Source organism: Hirundo rustica, chromosome 4 (genome assembly GCF_015227805.2).
Source record: "Hirundo rustica isolate bHirRus1 chromosome 4, bHirRus1.pri.v3, whole genome shotgun sequence".
Lineage (NCBI taxonomy): Eukaryota > Metazoa > Chordata > Aves > Passeriformes > Hirundinidae > Hirundo > Hirundo rustica.
The window spans coordinates 57520764-57538093 of NC_053453.1; the positions used below are offsets into that span (position 1 = coordinate 57520764).

The window sequence follows — 17330 nt, forward strand, 5'->3', positions numbered from 1 at the left end:
TGAAAGACTTGAAAATCTGCTCTCTCTCCCAGGGAAGGAAGCATGAAAGCAAGATCCAGATTTTGAGGGGATACCTAAATAAAGAACAGATGTTGAGGTGCCATCAGCACACAGGATGTCTTTCTGTAGAGGAGACTTCTGTATGGACCTGAGAAGGTCCATACAAACCTCTCCTTGGTTTAAGAACTGAAAAAAAAAGTTACTCTGGGAGTATCCTTCAGCCACTCTTGAGTCTCTTCCTGGGATGAACTCCCAGGTTCACATCCTGCCCACATCCCACTCCTGTGCTGGGGTGAAACTGTCCAGACTTTAGCCCCTGTCACAGCTTATTCTCCATGGGCATCAAGAGCCCAAAGGCTGTGCTCTAGCTTGGGTCTGCCCCTGCATATCATGAGGTCCAAAACTTCTGGCCCATCAAGCATCATGACAGGTAGAATCTCTACTCACCCACACAGCAAACCACCCAGGAAAGGAATTAATGTCCAAACACAGCCAAGATGGAAGGCTCATTATGGGAGCCTGGAGGATGGACTGAAGGTAGGGGAGCCTCCTCCAGGGAGGGGGAGGATCATGGCTATGGGCTACAGAGTGCTCATGGCACAGAATTATATCCTCTAACTGAGACACCAAGTTTAAGAGAATTTCAATGTGTTTTGGGAAAAAATATTTGTCCTACTCCAACATCCTTCAGGATTGCTCATGCAGTTGGCAGAGTACTGCACACTCTCACATTTGTGGGGTTTTTTCCTCAAAGACCCAAATGAACTCAGCTCTTTTGTCTGCTGGCTTTATGTCCAAAACATACTTGATTATTTGGATTTTTTCTTATGTTTGCTCAGGAAGACCCATCTGAACACCAGACCTCAGCAGGCTTCTAAGCTTTTCTGATCCCTGGCTCTTGTTCCTTCTCTCAGTTTGCAAATCCTTGCCTGACTGCATGAGTCTGTTCCTCCTGGACTGCTCTATGCCATTGCTGGCAGTACAGCCCCTGCAGCCCCTTCTTCACCTGTCCTGTGGAGAGATGTGTCTGCAGGGCCAGATTCACACTCTGATGTGCTGTAAAATGTTAGGAGCTCAATCATGCTCAGCAATAATCAGATTGTTAAAACTGAATCCCCTTTGCTTCTACACAAGCTGCTCTGTTTGTATATTGGAATGTGGCAGACATTCACTTTTTGCTCATCAAACCCAGTTGTTTTGCACTTGACAAGTCCCTGTGTCACTTCTATCCTTATTGCAGGCTTGAGGATGGCTGTAGGGACAGCACAAACTCACCAGCAGGGTCTTTACACTAACTTCATTTTAATGGGATGTGATGCACACTGAGGTACTCCTTGGTGCAGCCCTGTGCTGTTTATTAGTGTCAGAGAAAATAACAGCTAGGGAGCCAAAACTTGAAGAAATACCTTTGTCTGAAACAGAACAGCACACGTGAGTAAAATATCATGCTTAAAATCAGGAAGACAGAACAGTCATTGTGAAATTGTGCTTCTGTTTTGATCCACTGGACACATAAAAAATATTCTAAGTTGAGGCCAAATAAGGAGAAATGTTCCAGGTTTCTTATCAAAACTGACCACTTTGGTTGGCCCAAGTGTTGTTACACTTGGTAGAAATATTTGTTTCTCTGTAGTGATAAAAGCTTATTGAAATTGAGGTATCTTCTTTAAACAGAAAAGTTCATTCTGAAAGAAAAAAAAAAAGTGAAGAAAACCTCACACTGTTCTCTCTCAAATATTGCCCTTTCTGTAGTTAAAATTCATCATAAAAATATCAGAAATAATAATTTCCATAGGATTGCCTTCAGTTTCAATTGCAAATTTTCCACATGAATTTGTGAATACATTAATCTTCTCTGAAGTTCTTTTTCTGATGGATTTACAAGCAGTAGGCTATCAGCTGTTTTAAGTGGCAAACATTGGAATACATTACAAGTTTGCACGACCCATTGTCAGGGAGGAGTCCTCTATCTTTTCCTCACTGATGGGACCTTCTCAGATACAGAGCAGGACTTCAGTGCAAGGTGCAGCCATCAATGGGTAGGGCTCTAGCTGAGAAGAAAAAAAAAAGAAAAAGAAAGAAAGAAAAAAAAAAGTTGATTTGCACCAAGTACTCCTGCTCCCAGAGTAGGTTACTGTCCCATGGGTGTAAGTTACTGCTCCATGGAAGGATGGGATGGGAATAAAAGGCTAAATGAGAGCTGGCACTTTCAGAGGCATCAGAGATAACTCTGCTCAGTTTCTGTTTAGGAAATTTATTCCACAGAAAGTCCTAGGTGACTGTTATCTCTTTGTCCCCTGGGAAGCTATTGGCTCTGCGGTGGTTGTGGTTGTTTCCAAATCAGGGGAAGAAAACAGTCACTGTGGCCAGGGGGTGTGTTGGAAGTGTCTACAGTGATAGGTGCACAGGCCAGGCTGGCCTCTCCCACAAGACTGTTTTTCATTATACTGTACATATGCACAGCAGTGATCATTTCATTACACTGCTCCAAATCCGCATCCTTGGCCTTACTCCTCCTCTTCCTACAGCCACGAGAGCAGGACTTCTTGATCTAATGAACCAACATGGGTTTAAAGAGAGGAGTGCCCTCTTCACAAGTGCTTATGCAATGCTACACGCTGTCACATGTTTTTGGTTTGTCCTGGTGCATGTGTTTTGTAGCCAGATTCTGCTGCCAGCCTCGTACCAAATTTCAGGGCTGGAGCAGAAGTGCTGAGTGATGGACGGCAGGGGCTGCTCCAGGGCCAGCTGCCCTCTGCTGCTCTTTGCTGGTAGGGACCTGCTCTGAGACACCTTTTCCTCCATGAGCTTGGAAGGAAGACCCTATCAGTTGTGAAGGAGAAGATGAGGAAGCACTGTCTCCTGCTGAGAAGCAGGCCCTTGGACAGTAAAGTTGAATCAGAGGGCTGTCTTTGCCATTGCTTTGGGAATCCATAGTTGAAGGCATCACTGTAGCTTCTTAAGACCTCAGATCTATGAAAATGAAGCACTGAGCTTATACTTGTGTACTTGTGCTTCCAAAAGTGTCCCCCTTTAGGAAACCCTGAACTATACTATGGCAAAGGTTAAAAGAACATCTCATGTCTCTCTCTCTCTCTCTTTTTTTTTTTTTTTTTTTTTTTTTTTTTTTTTTTTTTTTTTTTTTTTTTTTTTTACCAGAAGGTGCAAGTAAAATCCTCCTTTTGGGAGATTTTACCAAAATTCTCACTTAGTGGCACCATAGTGTTGTCATCTGGTAACAGTGTGGGGTCTCCTGATGAAGCCAAGCTTAATTAATGACAACAGTCATGAAAAAAAGCTGCAGCTGGATTTCACTGCTGTACTTAGCTTTAGAACTATATATAGGCACATTTAGTAGTGGACAGAAGGATGAGTGAGTGTAATGGGAAATAGTAACTCTTAACATTTTCAGAAAGAATCCCTCCCTACTGAAAGCTTGCCTGTGTAGCTATGAACACACAACTTTCCTTTTCCAGTGACCAGGCCATTAAACATAGGGTGGGACTAAATTCTCTTGCTGGTGGCCTCAGCAAGACTGCTGGTGTAGTGCAACACCAGTCTGGTTTTCTCCTGCTGGTGTATGGCAGCTGCAGTCATAGGTGGTGCTCAGTTAGGATGGAGTAACTGGAATAACCTGGGCAAGGGGCTGGAGCTGCTTCACAGACTCTGAGAGGGAGCCAAGGCTGAGTTCCAGCACTGTAAGGTAAGGCAGGGAAAGACATGAGTAATCTCCTCCCTGCATCCACCATTGTCTCTGTTTTAAATTGATATTTGTATTGCTGCCCCCTTCTAACTTGGTTAGAACTAATTCTAGCTTGATTTTTGAGCTCAGAGAACATGTCTTGGGATTTCCTTCTCTAATGGGCAGTGATAGAGGTACACTTGACTTGGGTATTAAAATAACAAAAGCTGAGTTTTTCCAACCCTAGGAATGGAGATTTCAAGAAAGTTTTAAGGAAAAAAAAAACTACAACAGACTCATGGTTGTATGACAGGATATGTCCAAAGCAGAGAGACTTCCCTGGTCACAAACCCGAAGAGAAGGAGAAAAGTACCAATGTGCTCTCCAAGTTCCTTGCAGCTGCAATGCATGGTGGGGTGAATTCAGCAAAGACACGTCTAATCTCACTCCGTGGGCTCGTCTGATTCCAACCAGCTCTAAAATAGGAAGGGCAGAAGAGATCCATATTAATAGTTCAGGTGGGAATCCAGCCACAAACACGTGACAGCTGAAATCTTCCGATTAGGAACTTTCCGGTTAGGAGTTAGGTTCCATCAACAAAAAATAGCTCATAAAGCTGAAATGACTTTTATCAGCCGGCTTTTGAAGGCATACATTGTCAAGATGTCAATCTCTACTAAAAAAGCAGATAGAGATGGAAAGCTGCTTAAAATTTACAACTAAACAACAACAACAAAAAAGCCCCCACTCTGCTTTCTCAGGTAACTATTTGTCTCTAGAAGTTGGAGCTTTAAAGAAAACATCAGCTATTGGGAGAAACGTGATGCAATAGCAAGATTTGGCAACATCAAGGGTACAAAAAAGTTCTGAACAATGTGAAATTATTAAGATTAAACACTAGATGGAGTAGTTGGACTAGAATGAAATTGAGATTTGCAAAGCAACTCTAGTAACAGAGCCACTGTAAATATTTTGAAATCAAGGGCTTAGTAGCAAGGCAAAGCATAGCAGAACACATATCTCCAGGAGTGCCAGTTCAGGGAGTTGCACATATGCTGCTGGATTCTTGCTCTACAAACAGTCACCAGAAAGGTTCTCCCTTCAGCTTCTCTGCTGTGAAGCCCTGAAGTCTCAGCACAGAGAGGTAACAGGTTGGCTTTGTACGTTGCTGAGTGGCAGATATCCCTCAAATAAACAGCAAACCAATGTGGCACTCTGCTTCCCTCAGGTGTAAGGAGGTAACTCTCTCCATGGGCTCCTTCCTCCACCTTCTTCCCCCCCCCACCCCTTTTTTTTTTTTTTCTCACTGTCTTAGGTTGTGATAGTTTGAGAGGTATTTATACTCCTGCTTCCTTAAGCACATCTCATGCCCACTCTGCAGCTTATCTCTTCATTCCCAGCCCCTGCATCATTCCATTCATTTTGGGGGCATTGCTGTTTGTGCCGCTGCTCACTGAGCCCAGCTGGAGAGCTGGTGCAGCAGTAGAGTCACCTGATCAGAAAACAGGAGGATGTAGTTTAAGGAGCCTTCAGCCCAGAGAGGAGAAGGTGCTGGGGAGATCCTATTGTGGCCCTCCAGTACTCAGGGGGATCCTAAAAGAAAGAAAGGTGGAGACAGAGTTTTTAGCAAGACCTTTTACTTTGGCATATGGGGGTAATGGTTTTAAACTCAAAGAGTGTAGATCCAGAGCAGGCATAAGGAAGAAAATTTTTAGGAGGAGGATGGTGAGACACAGCAAAGGCGCAGCAGCTCCCTGAGCCTGCTCTCTGTCAGGAGCTCCCAGTGCCTCACCCACAGGGATGGGACAATGTGCAGTCTGTTCGGGAAGCAGGGCTTTGGAAGCCTAAAACCAACTGTCCCCAGGGCCAAGGACAGTGCTGGCCATTCTCTCCTGCAGGCAGCCCTGTGAGGACAGCATCTCTCGAGAGCAGCAGTTGGTGAATGTGCTTTTGACCTTTTCAACTTATTGTATTGGTATCTAGCCAAACAATTTGAGTTCATCTGTAGTGTGCAATACTCAGGGAACAGAGTAATGACATACATGTTTCCTACCAAGGAATAAACTGCCTTTTGTGGAGGAGTAAATCAGACCTTTGCTGCTGATGGCCTGATGCCCTCCTGTGCTGTGCAAGCACTGAGAGGAGCAAACAAAACCCTAAAGAGGCTCAGAAAGAGGGATGTACAGTTAAAAAATCTTCCCCTTTTCTTCCTTGTAGGACAAAAGTAGATCCTCATGGCGTTACTTTGTGGATGAATCCCGACCCTACTATAGCAGGGGTTCTGACATTGACACCAGCAGGGTCGTCACTTCACCCCATGTGGTTTGGAGTCTTCTTTAGCCTGAAAGATGAAAACTAAAAGTTTCTCCAGGGATGTTGATCACCATGTGTCAGCCTCTCTGACTCTTCTGTGGGTTATGATGCTGTGATCTTCAGGCCTGGTTTTCCTCCAGGGATCTGTATATTCCTCTCAAGGGACAGAAGCCCAGACCTGGCCATGGCATGCTGTGTGAACCTGACAAGATGGTCAGATGGCAAAGTCAATGTTCATGGAAAACTGTTTGAAAGCTTTTTCTCAGAAAAAAAGGAAAGAAAGCAATATTTTCATATTCGAATTATAGTGTTCAAGAAAACATTTGAATTCAGTTAACAGGGGTAGTTGTTCCTGGACTTTTCTTTTGGACTTTGTGTTCTGTTTTGTTTGTTTGTTTGTTTTTCCTTCCCCTCCCGCCCCAGACTTTTTGTTTGCTTTTTGTTGGAAAAGTAGGATTTTTAGCTACTTACACATCAACATGGCAGCATGTCTGAGGTCAGATTCCCACTGGCTATAGTCGTCAGTGCTATAGTTGCCAATTATCTCTTTCTTCAGAGCTAGGAGACACTGCTGATGGTCAGAAATGATATTTGGTGAGATAGAATTTGAATTTCTGAGCTAAAGAAAATAATACTTCTCTGTGAGGGTGATTAGGCTTGTAAGCTGTTGCCCAGAGAGACTGAGGAGCCTCAAAACTTGGACATAGCCCTGGGCAAACTGCTCAGGCAACCTGAACAGATTATTGTACTTGCTGAACTTCAGAGGTGCCATTCAGGCTCACCAACTCTGTGATTTAAAACACCCAACTTCTTATTTACACAAACCTGGGCTGCCTTTTTTTTTGGTGCAGATGCACATTTCCCTTTGGATCTTTGCCCAGCAGCTGCTCACAGCCCGGGAAACTGTGCAGGTGGCTTTGCAGGTGACTGTGCAGAGGTTTTGCAGAGGCTTATCTCACAGAGTGCCCAGCTGCCTGCTCATCCGATCTTCTATCAGGATGCTCATCAAGACAGCATTCAGTTTCCCATGAGAGGGTACTCTGCAGGTGGAATGCCTTCTTCCTGTGTTGATCCTGGGGAAATATCTCTGTCAACACAGACAAGCTCTCATTACGTGCTTGAGGTGCTGGAGTTGCCATCTACAATACAAAGCCTGTTTACAACTTGTATCCTGCTTCTACCTTTCTCTAAGCCTTCAGTAGTGCCTAATCTTCGTGATGGTGCTCTGTACAAGGGTGAATCCCACATATTTCTCATTTTTCCTTTCTGTTTCTCTCTCTGTTGTGAAAGTCCCCAAGTCCAGTGGCTGCTTTTGAGTTGTTTGGATGGTACAGTATGGTTTGTTGACTGACACAGGTATTTATCCAGTCTTATGCCGTATTCCTTTCCCCAAAAATCATGGGACCAAAATTTCTCTTTCTTATAGGAGAAAGGTATAAACTTGACCCACATTGAGTCCCGACCTTCCCGTCTTAACAAAGATGAGTATGAATTCTTCATTAACTTGGAAGGCAAGAATGTCCCAGCACTGGACAAGATCATCAAGTCCTTGAGAAGTGATATCGGAGCAACAGTCCATGAGCTTTCACGAACAAAGAAGAAGGACACTGGTAAGGATATGCTGACAAGGTTAACATTGACACAGGCTATTTATGTCACATACTGAAATTACTTATTTTTCCAGCAGTAAAGGAGATTCTCTTGGCTCTTTATGGCTACATTTCTCTCTATTTTTCCTATACTGTAAAGGTTTTCATTTGGAGATTTTCCGTCTGTGTAATTTTTTGCCATGATTCTAACTAGGTCTCCTGGGAAACTATGGAGGCTCTGCCACCCACTTTGGTGGGAACAGGACTCACTCTCCATTACTGTAATCCCAGGGAGGTCAGTTGCTGTTCTGCCTTTGGAGGGAAAGAAGGAAAGATTTTGTGAGTTGTTCATGCTCCTAATTCTCAGATTTGCTGGAGTTGAGGCTGCTTGGTGCAGTGGTGGCTGCCCAGCAGATAGTCTGAGACAGATTTAAATGCCTCTTCAGATAACAGATGTGATTTTAATAGGATTTCAGACTTTAAATACTTTAGGTCTGGATCCTCTTCCTTCCTAGGAACAACATGAAAAGACATTAATACCTTCTTGAGATCAATGCTGGTAATCCTTTTACCATTTCCTTTGTGTCCTATCCATGACATTACATTTGAAGATAAAAAAGAAGAAAGCAGATTCTCTTTGGAGTCAGTTTTCTCCATTCATAAACAAAGGGACAAAAGGTTGATTAGGTGATTTCTGATCATGTCAGATTGAAGAGATTCACTTTTGGGGGCTTTTTATTTCCAGAAGAAAGCTAGCTATAGGACCTACCAGGGCTTAACATTACTTTTTCTAGTTACTATGAAGAAGTTAATAATCAATTTCATTAAATAATAAAGTTGTCTATAAACATATGCCAGAGTCAGAAAGAGATACAGCTCTAAATATCATCCAGGGAAGTCTTGTGTGTGAAGTTCTGACCTCACAGAAGTCAAAACTCTTGTGGTCAGCTGTAGGATTAGGATTTCACTGCATGTTACTGTGTTGATCAAAGGAGTTTTTTGAGCTAGATTATCCTGTCAGTGCTTCAAAAAGGGACTTGATCCTCTTCTGTCTGAGAGGATAACTTGTGTTTGTTTGTTAGTTTCAGCAATTCAGAAATAGTATAAAATGGGAACAATTTATTGCCAAGGAGAGACAGGAAGATTGATATTTCTTTTTGCCCTTTCTAATTTTTTTTTTCAATTTCAACTCCTCTCATGAGTAATAAGGGTCCAGTCAAACTGAAATCCCCAAAGGACCATATTTTGAAAGGTCAAACAAGCGCTGCTTAGGGGATGAACTGTGGGTGGCAAATCCTGGGTGGAGGCAGCTACAGGGGCAGAGTGAAATGGGAGCAGCCTGAGCTGTAGGAAGTGTGGTGAGATGCTGTCCTTTATCAGTGATGGCATTAACAAATAACAGGCCTTGTGGTGTGTTTTAGGCCAGCTTGTCTTTCAAATGTATCCTCCTGGCAAATCTGGTCATAGTCCACAGACATGCTTGTTTGAAATCTTACTCCCAAAACATAGAACAAGAGCACTGTGCCTCCAGGGAGCAAAATCTCAGACAGATGGTTTATGGGGATGTTGCCACACTTGTCTCAGTGGGCAGGTAAAGGCTGGGAAGGTTTTCTTCCAGAGCCAGTCTGGAATCCCATGAGACTGATTCCTTTACTGTTGCCCAAGATGCTCTCATTTCTTCCCTGCTAAGGACTTTGCTCCTGCTCATGATTTGAGAAAGAAAAACCTTATTTTTGTTTCCTGTGAGAAGCATACAGTCTCATTCTTGGGGCACTGCTTTGTGGGCACTCAGAGGAAACTTCTTTATTCTGTCCCTTTTGTATAGCTCAGCGTTAAACATTGCTTGCTTTATTGTGCAAGGAATAAAGGAAAGGCTTTTTCTTTTTTCTTTCTCTTTTTTTTTGGGGGGGGGGGGGGGCGGGGGATCACTTTAGCTGCTTTTAGTATCTTGCCTTAACTAAATGCAAAATTTAATTGACACATTCAAATAGTTGCAAATATCAGATTTGGATCAACAGTGCCATTTTAGGTGAGAGCAGGCCAGCAAAGTGCTCTAAATCCAAATGCAGCTTTAGAACTTCAGATGAGAAGGGCTGGCAGTTGCTGGGCCAAAAGCTCTTTGGAAAGATTTGTTGTAAAATCACAGTGCATCTCTTAATGTCTCTTTGTGGAAACAAGATGGGTATCTACAGTCCACTTGGAGCCCATGAATAAAAGTAATTAAATATTATTCCGTTGCAGGATTAGGGAAATGCAGACAATTTACTGCATTTCTGAAATAAGCTGGGAGCTGAGGCTCTGTAGGGGCCTTGTTTGCTAGACCCTGAGGCTGGCCAGAGCATTTGAGACTGTTTAAGAAAGGGCTAAACCTGGGCCTTGAACTGCTATAAATTGCATAGACCTGTCTTTGACCCTCCTCACAATGGTCCGAGTGGAGGATTCTGCAGAAGTCCTCACTGCCCCTGCTTTGCTGCCTCTCATATAAATGGCTTATTAGCATTCTGCTCAGCATTTGACCCCATGGTAATTTGGTCACCACTTGGGTGTCCAGCACCATCCCATAAATGCTGCTGTTTCACTTCCAGACAAATCAATATTTATTACTGATCAGCCCACGTTTGCTCCTCAGACCTTCACAGAGGCCCAGTGTTGCAAGAGCTTGCCCTGGCAATTCATTAATGGCTGTGCAGACAGACAGCGAGTCTGGCGAACGGGCTGGAGGAGGATGTGGCAAACAAAATACGGGATAGATTCAGCCGGGGTAATTTGATTTGATTTTTTGAATAGTTTCTGGGAGGGCTGGGGACAGCCTCCTGGCACATCATATCTAGCAGAAAACCCACCATTAGCCTTTTTTCACCCTGGCCCTCGATGCGGGGGCTGTATGGACTTAACACAGTGTTTGCCCTAGAATTGTGCTCAGAGTCTTTGATTCTTGTTTCTATGAGAGCTGAGAAAGCTCAGCACTTTCCAGGACCCAACTTAATGACTTATGCTGGTGCAAGCAGCACTAAGTCTCCTTGGGATTTCCCTTTCACAGCTTGCCACTTTCATCCAACTCTGCAAGCTCAGAGCTGCTCTTGTTTAGCTACAGCTGATGTTTGGGTAGGCAGGATCAGGACTTCATGCCAGGAAGATAAATTGCTTCTCTTGCTTAGGGAAAAAGCAAGCTACCCATCTCCACACCCAGGACTGACACCATACCTGGAGTCGGTTTGCCTTGAGTTTAAGATGAGGATTGCACCAAGTACAAAAGCAATCTTGAGAATAAAATATTTAATGAAAGTAAGTCAGTATGGAAACTAAGTCAGCAATGGTTCAAACCCTGCCCAGTGAGACCTTTCTAATTCAGGCCAGCAAAGCTCTGCAGACACCACTGCTGAAATCCAGTGCAGACTTCAGCCCCCACTGATTTTTCTATACAGCCTGGACCCTTCAGGTCATGGTGCATCCCTGAGGAAGAGTGGTTTTCTCTCTAACACAGATAAATCCTTTGCTGTGGGGCTGCTAGGCAGCATTTTTTCCCCCCTAGTGCCTAACATAAAACCATTCACCAATGTGCTTCACCCCAGACTGGTGGTGGGGAGTCTGAAGCAAAAAAACACTGAGCTCCACTCCGTCACACAAGTCTCAATGGTACAGCCAGGAGACAAATTTCCAGATAGGAAATGGGAAGGACATGGTGTAAGTAGTGACCCCTCTCTGTGAATCAAACATACCTTTTTGTACACCCCCCCCCCAGTGATTAGTTTAAATGAAAGGGTTGGACGGGCAGGAAACTCTGACAGCAAGGGGCGAAAAGAGTTTCTGGTGCAACTGAGAGAGCCGGCGGTACATCCAGCAGCAAAGAAACCCTTCTGGGGACCTTCCTGGGTCTGCTGCTGCCATCTAGTGACTTGCTCAGGTCTGGTTTTTAGGGCAAAGCGAAGAGCGCGCATCCTGGAGAGGGGCGGACAGAATCCCGGCTCTGCTGGGCGGGAGAAGGGCATTCACCGCCGGGGATAGCGCTGGGTGGGCGCCGCGGCGGGTCCCTGCATCCCGGGATCTTCCTGGCCAGCAGCTGCCAGCTGCCTGCTGGAAGCAGGTGCGAAGGCTCCCAGCACGGAGCCAGGCCGGCGGTGGGACAGCGGTCAGAGCAGGGGGCACACTCTCTCCGTGTGGGGCTGAGCAGCAGCCCCCCAAAGAGAGCCCGGTAGAGCTGCTGTTGCCGCTCCGGCGCCTCTGTGCAGGTGTCTCGCAGAAACCCAGCGCCACAAGTGCCCTCCCTGCTGTGAGGATCGGCACAAAGCGCCGCTGAACAGTCCTGGAGGCAGAGATCCTCTTATCCTGTAGGTGGTCCAGCAGGTCCGGGATGAGCCCCATCACTAAGGCACTGCAGGGAATTCATTCAGCAGCTGCTGACCGAGGATCAGGTTGACCCAACCCCCAGAACAAGATGGAGAGGTATGTCCGAGCAGCAGCGCTCCCAGCTGAGCAGGGAGCCAAAGAGGGAAATCAGCTGTTTTCCAAGCACTGGCTGAGCAAGCAACACCCATTTGTACAAGAAAGTGTCTCAATGAATTGCGAACTTTTTACTGATAGAGGCTGCCCCTGTTCAGTCCTTGTATTGAATTGCCATGAAGACGCTTGGCTTACTGGGTTTTTTTAATCTCAACACATCACATCTGGAAATCTCTGTGATTCTTCTTTGTCCTTCACCTTATGTCCTTCTGTAATGAGAGGGTCACATGGGCATTACACTCTGTGTGGTCAACAAGGTCTCTTCTCACATGCTGGCTGTGCCTGAGACAGGGTGTATAGAATATGAATTACAAGGCAACAGAGAACTCAACCAAGACAGGTACTCAAGTTAATGCATTGTTGTGTAATGACTACCGTGATCCATTGCTAGTCTGAGGTATTAGGATGCCATTTATGGTTATGTTTCAGAATCCTAGCTCAAGTGGGGCCACTAAGTAGGTCTTAGAACCTGAGTGTTTCAGACAGTCCAAAAATTCTTTATCCTTGCTGTGGGGTTTCTTGTCATTCCTTTGAAAGGGATGATTCTGGCTAATTGTGAAAATTTTCTGCATTTTGATAAGCCCAGGGACCAGAAGTAATAAACAGAAAATCATAAACATTACAAGCCAGCTCTGCACCAAGGGTCAGATGCTGTTGATGGTCTGTATTCTTCCAACAATGTAAAACAATCGCAAATTCAAGACAACTTGCTTGGTTTGTTCTCGTTTCCTACTACAGGGAAAAGGATTGAAAGAATTTAGCCCCTTGCCTATGTTTATATATATATATATGATGAAAAGATGAAAATGTCAGATGAAGGCCCAAAATCAAGTAGCAAGGAAGGATACCAGTCTCTATTTCTTTTCTGTTTTGCAGTGCCATGGTTCCCAAGAAGTATCCAGGAGCTGGACAGGTTTGCCAATCAGATCCTAAGCTATGGAGCAGAATTGGATGCTGATCATCCTGTAAGAATTATTTTTAGCATTTTTTCTAGTTTTTGGCACTGATGTTTCTCTCATTTAAATTTGCTCTCCCTTAGTACAGGTCTAATATACTAAATCTCACACGGTACAGGACAAGAAGGCTACCACATTTCTGGAGTTATAATCAGCCCAGTCCCTGCTCATGGAGTAAATCAAACGAAAGATTGCTATAATTGAGCAAATATCAGGAGATCTTAAAAGTTGTAGTGGTTTTCAGAGCACAGGGCCACTGCAAGGAAACATCTAGTCTTCCAAGGAGGCTCCGATATAGTGATTTCAGGCTCGCTTTGTGTATCACTGGCAAGAAAAAGAAGCAACATATCATAGTCCAGAGAAAGAAAGACTTTTTTCATCCTTGATTACGTACACATGATTTTGCTCAGCGTATTGTTATGTGGGTGCTAAATCTGATGTGGTACTTTTATGGTGAGACACAACAAAAGAAAAGGTTCTTGGTTAAAAAAGTTTGTGGTTTAAATGGTAACATCAGAAAGTTTTGTTCATTGACTTAGCTGATAAAAAAACATTGTTTTGTGGTTTTCAGTTTTGTTCAGATACAAGAATATTTTCTGCCTCTATTTCCTCTCCAAGTAAACAACAACTTACTTTCATTTGTCAAAACACACTGAGTTCCATGCAGTGCATCAGAAATTGCTGCTGTTAGTTTAATTGAGATAGGGTGATTATAAATAAATTACACGCAGTGCACCAAAAATTGCTGCTATTAGTTTAATTGAGATGGGGTGATTAGTCATTCAGTACCTATTGCTTAATTTGAGATGTGTTATGTACCATGTGCAATGATTCATGATGTTCACTGTGGTCATATGAAAGGAGGTACACTGAGCCAATGGCCCCCTTGTGTGTCATGCAAGAATAGACCAAGACTGTATTTGAAAAAGGAAGAAAAAGAAAAAAATGCATAAAATGAAATGAAGCGTCTCTCTTCCAGTTCCTAGAATTAGTGAGCACCTGTGCCTTAGAAAAGAAAGTCAGCTGCTGGGGTAAATAAGTGTGACAGTCCACAGAGTGCAGAAAAAGAGAAATTAAGGGAGTACATGTTTTTAGTAGTTAAGTGATGCATGGAATTTAATCAGAATTACCTCCATGATAGATTGATCTTGGACAGTGCATTTTTTTGGCCATTGGCTACCTCTTTTTGATTCACACTCCTGAATTTACACTCCAGCTGCCTCCTGTACTTGGCTGTGTTTTGTGGCCCCTCAATCCAGTTGTGCCGTTCACCACAAAGAGATGCCTTTATGGACTGCTGCAGCACACCCAGGGAGCTGTTCCTATTTGTCCTGCAGAAGGGCATCCTAGCTTGGAAGGAGGAGGTTCTGCACTCCAGGTGGTGAAGGCACTCCTGGTCCTGAGGATCTTTTAGTCTAAACAGTGGGGTTTCGGAGAATGGTTATCCCAGAGCAAGATTTAGAGGTTTTATTTCGTATCCTTGGTTTTATTGCTAATTAGCTGCAAAGGTCAAGCTCCCAGCCACAAGGTCTTTCAAACATCCTTTGCAGTCATTAGCTGCCTTCAAATGGTTGAATTTGTACTACAAATAGGTTTTTTTGGCTTGCCAAATGTCTACTGTTCCTCTAGCAGTTTGAAAATGAGCCACACTTTTAAGTGTGGCTCATGCTGAAAATCTGCCTAAAAGGTCCGATTGAGTTGATGAATGTGTTTCTAATGTGTTTTGATTCTGCTCCTCTAGTGCAGCCCAGCTGTGCCTAGGGCCAGCAACAAGCTTCATGGGAAGCCAGAAGGGCATAGTTCTCCAAGTACTGATATTCTGAGTTGCTCTTACCAGGAGCACCTTACTGTTGCTGTAAAGGAACCAGTTTCCCTATCTTATAGGAAGTGGAAATGAGAAAAAACCCCCAAAAACTTGGCAGGGGTGGGGGTGTGGGGGGGTGCTGGTAAGAGACTGTAGCTGGGTGGCTGTTCCGGTGGCTCTGCAGCCCAGGAGGAGAGGTGCCCTGGGTGAGCAGAGCCTGGAAGAACGGAAGCAGCTTTCCCACTGACCTTGCTGAATTTCTTGGATGCACCAGCCATGCCTGAGGGTGCTCACTGGGAGGAAGGCTCTTCACCTTTTGCACTTACGCATGCGCTGACCATCGTGTTTCTCTTCAGGGGTTCAAAGATCCCGTATACCGGGCCCGGAGGAAGGAGTTTGCTGATATCGCCTATAACTACAGACAGTGAGTACCCACTGCATGGGCAGAAAGCAAGCTTCTCATCTCCTGCCCTTTCCTAGGGTGCTCAACCTGCTGGCTATCCCTGCTTTTCCACAAGCATCCTCCTGCTCTTGGCTTTTCTCTGCCACGTGTTTAAATCTTCCTGTTAATGCATTTATGCCCAAATCGCAGCAAAACAAAAGTAAATTGTTCCAGGCACATGTTCAGAAGAGACATCATCTCCCTTCTCTCCCCGCAACACCCCTCTTTCCCAGCTTTGTTGTCTAATTGAGCAGCAGACTGTTGCTACTACAAAGACCTGAGCATTGAATAAATCTGGTATTCCCCATTAAACGAGGGCTGTGGGAGGAGTGCCTCTCATTAACATTAAAGCAGGATCTGCATACACTATTAAAATAATGAATAACTTATGGTCTGATGCTAATCCAGTGTCTGTTACCCTACTTTTATCATGTCTAATCCGGCTGCAATCAGTAATTTAGGCTTTCATTTCCCAAGAAAAATAAATTAATAGAGATGATAAATTCACTTAGAACAGGCTTATTTTATTGCTCTTAATGATCTGAACTGGAGGAGAAAAATTCTGTTCCCAGAGACACTCACATGTATAGATCAGTACTGGTGGGCCTGATTCTTGCTGGGACTGATAAAAACTGTGTTTGCAAAGAAAAAAATAGCTTATATTGTAAATTTTGGGCTACACTTTGCGCAGGATCAAAAGATAGCCCCTGAGCCAAAGTGCTAATAATGTGATCACAAAAGGAGAGACAAAATTGGACTGGTTGATGGAAGTACAAAATGTGAGGTGAAAAAAGTCAGAAACCCAGTTTATAGCTAAAAAATCTGGATAAGTTTTTTTTTGTCCAGATATGAACAGATCTAATGTCCACTCTTAGATATCCCACAGAAGTTACAGAGAAGTGGGCAGGAGGAGAGGCACAACCAAAGTTATCCGGCTTCACTGAAAAGGCAAAGGTTCTTAAGTTGTGAAGGTGCTGCACAGCTGCAACAGTGGCATTGGTCAGTGGTTGCTTGCCTTGTATTCTTTCTAACTTTAGTTTAATCCTTTTCTGTATCCCTTCTTTTGCATCTGTTCTGTCCTCTTTCTTTGTGCTGTTTGTCTCTACTTTGCCTTTACTTTTTTGCCTCCTTTAGTGATAGACTTACCCACTGCTTTTGTTGAATGCTCAATTTCCCTGACTTTTTTTTTTTTTTTTTTTTTTTTTTTTTTAGCATGCCTCTTTCCTCTGCCTTACTTTGCTTCTGGCCCCATTGATCCCTAGATTTTTTCTTTTTAATTGCAGTTTAAAGGGTTTTTAAAAAGCTGCCCCCTGTAGCCTTGGAAGGTGGTTGAGGATTATTTAGGAGTACTATAGGAACAAAAATCCCCCAGCAATCCTCAAAATTCAGCATGATGTTTAAAGCTCCACAGATCAAGGAGAGCTGATACAGAGAGACAGAAAATGATGGTTCTGCAGAAGAGCTGCCCTGAGGCTCAAGAAAAAGTGGGGAAGTAGGAAACGGTGGGATGTCATCAAGAGTTCAACAATGGCTTTCTGGGGCTTGGAAAGCTTCAGCATTATTCCAACAGTGTTGTTAACCCTATTAAGTTACTTAAGTCCCTTTGATTTTTCAAAGCTGCTGGATTCACTTATGGCCTTAACATTATTGCTAAGAAATTGGTTATTCACAGGAGGCCAAACTGCATTGCTTGTGATGTATAACTCCTGTTAGCTTCAACATGAGCTACGCACGTGGAGGCCTGAGGGTGGGATTTAAATCATAATTACTCTTTACAATTATAAAAAGTCAAAAGTCAAACTGGCTGGAGTCTGCATCTGTTATGGCACAGAGCACAGATCAGAATTTCTCACCACTGCAACAGAGTTTTACGGAGCTGATGGTTTCATGTTTTTACAAAAACAATTAATATAATGCTCACCAGAGCAAGAAGTAAAACAGCTCTTTCATATCTAGAAGGAAAAATAAATTGAAACTGACATCCAGCAAGTATTTTTAGAAGAACACCTTTAAAAGGCAAATAAGCACTGTTTTATTCTTAACA

The 17330-nt window shown here is 43.8% G+C and overlaps 1 protein-coding gene across 1 annotated transcript in view; it reads left to right on the forward strand.

The window, feature by feature from the left end:
• The window catches only part of PAH (phenylalanine hydroxylase), a 32986-nt gene that overhangs the window by 6986 nt on the left and 8670 nt on the right, over positions 1 to 17330 (forward strand). Inside the window, exons 4-6 of the mRNA XM_040063194.2 lie at positions 7422 to 7605; positions 12961 to 13049; positions 15201 to 15268. Of these exons, the coding sequence (XP_039919128.1) occupies positions 7422 to 7605; positions 12961 to 13049; positions 15201 to 15268 (341 nt within the window). The remainder of the gene's footprint in view (positions 1 to 7421; positions 7606 to 12960; positions 13050 to 15200; positions 15269 to 17330) is intronic.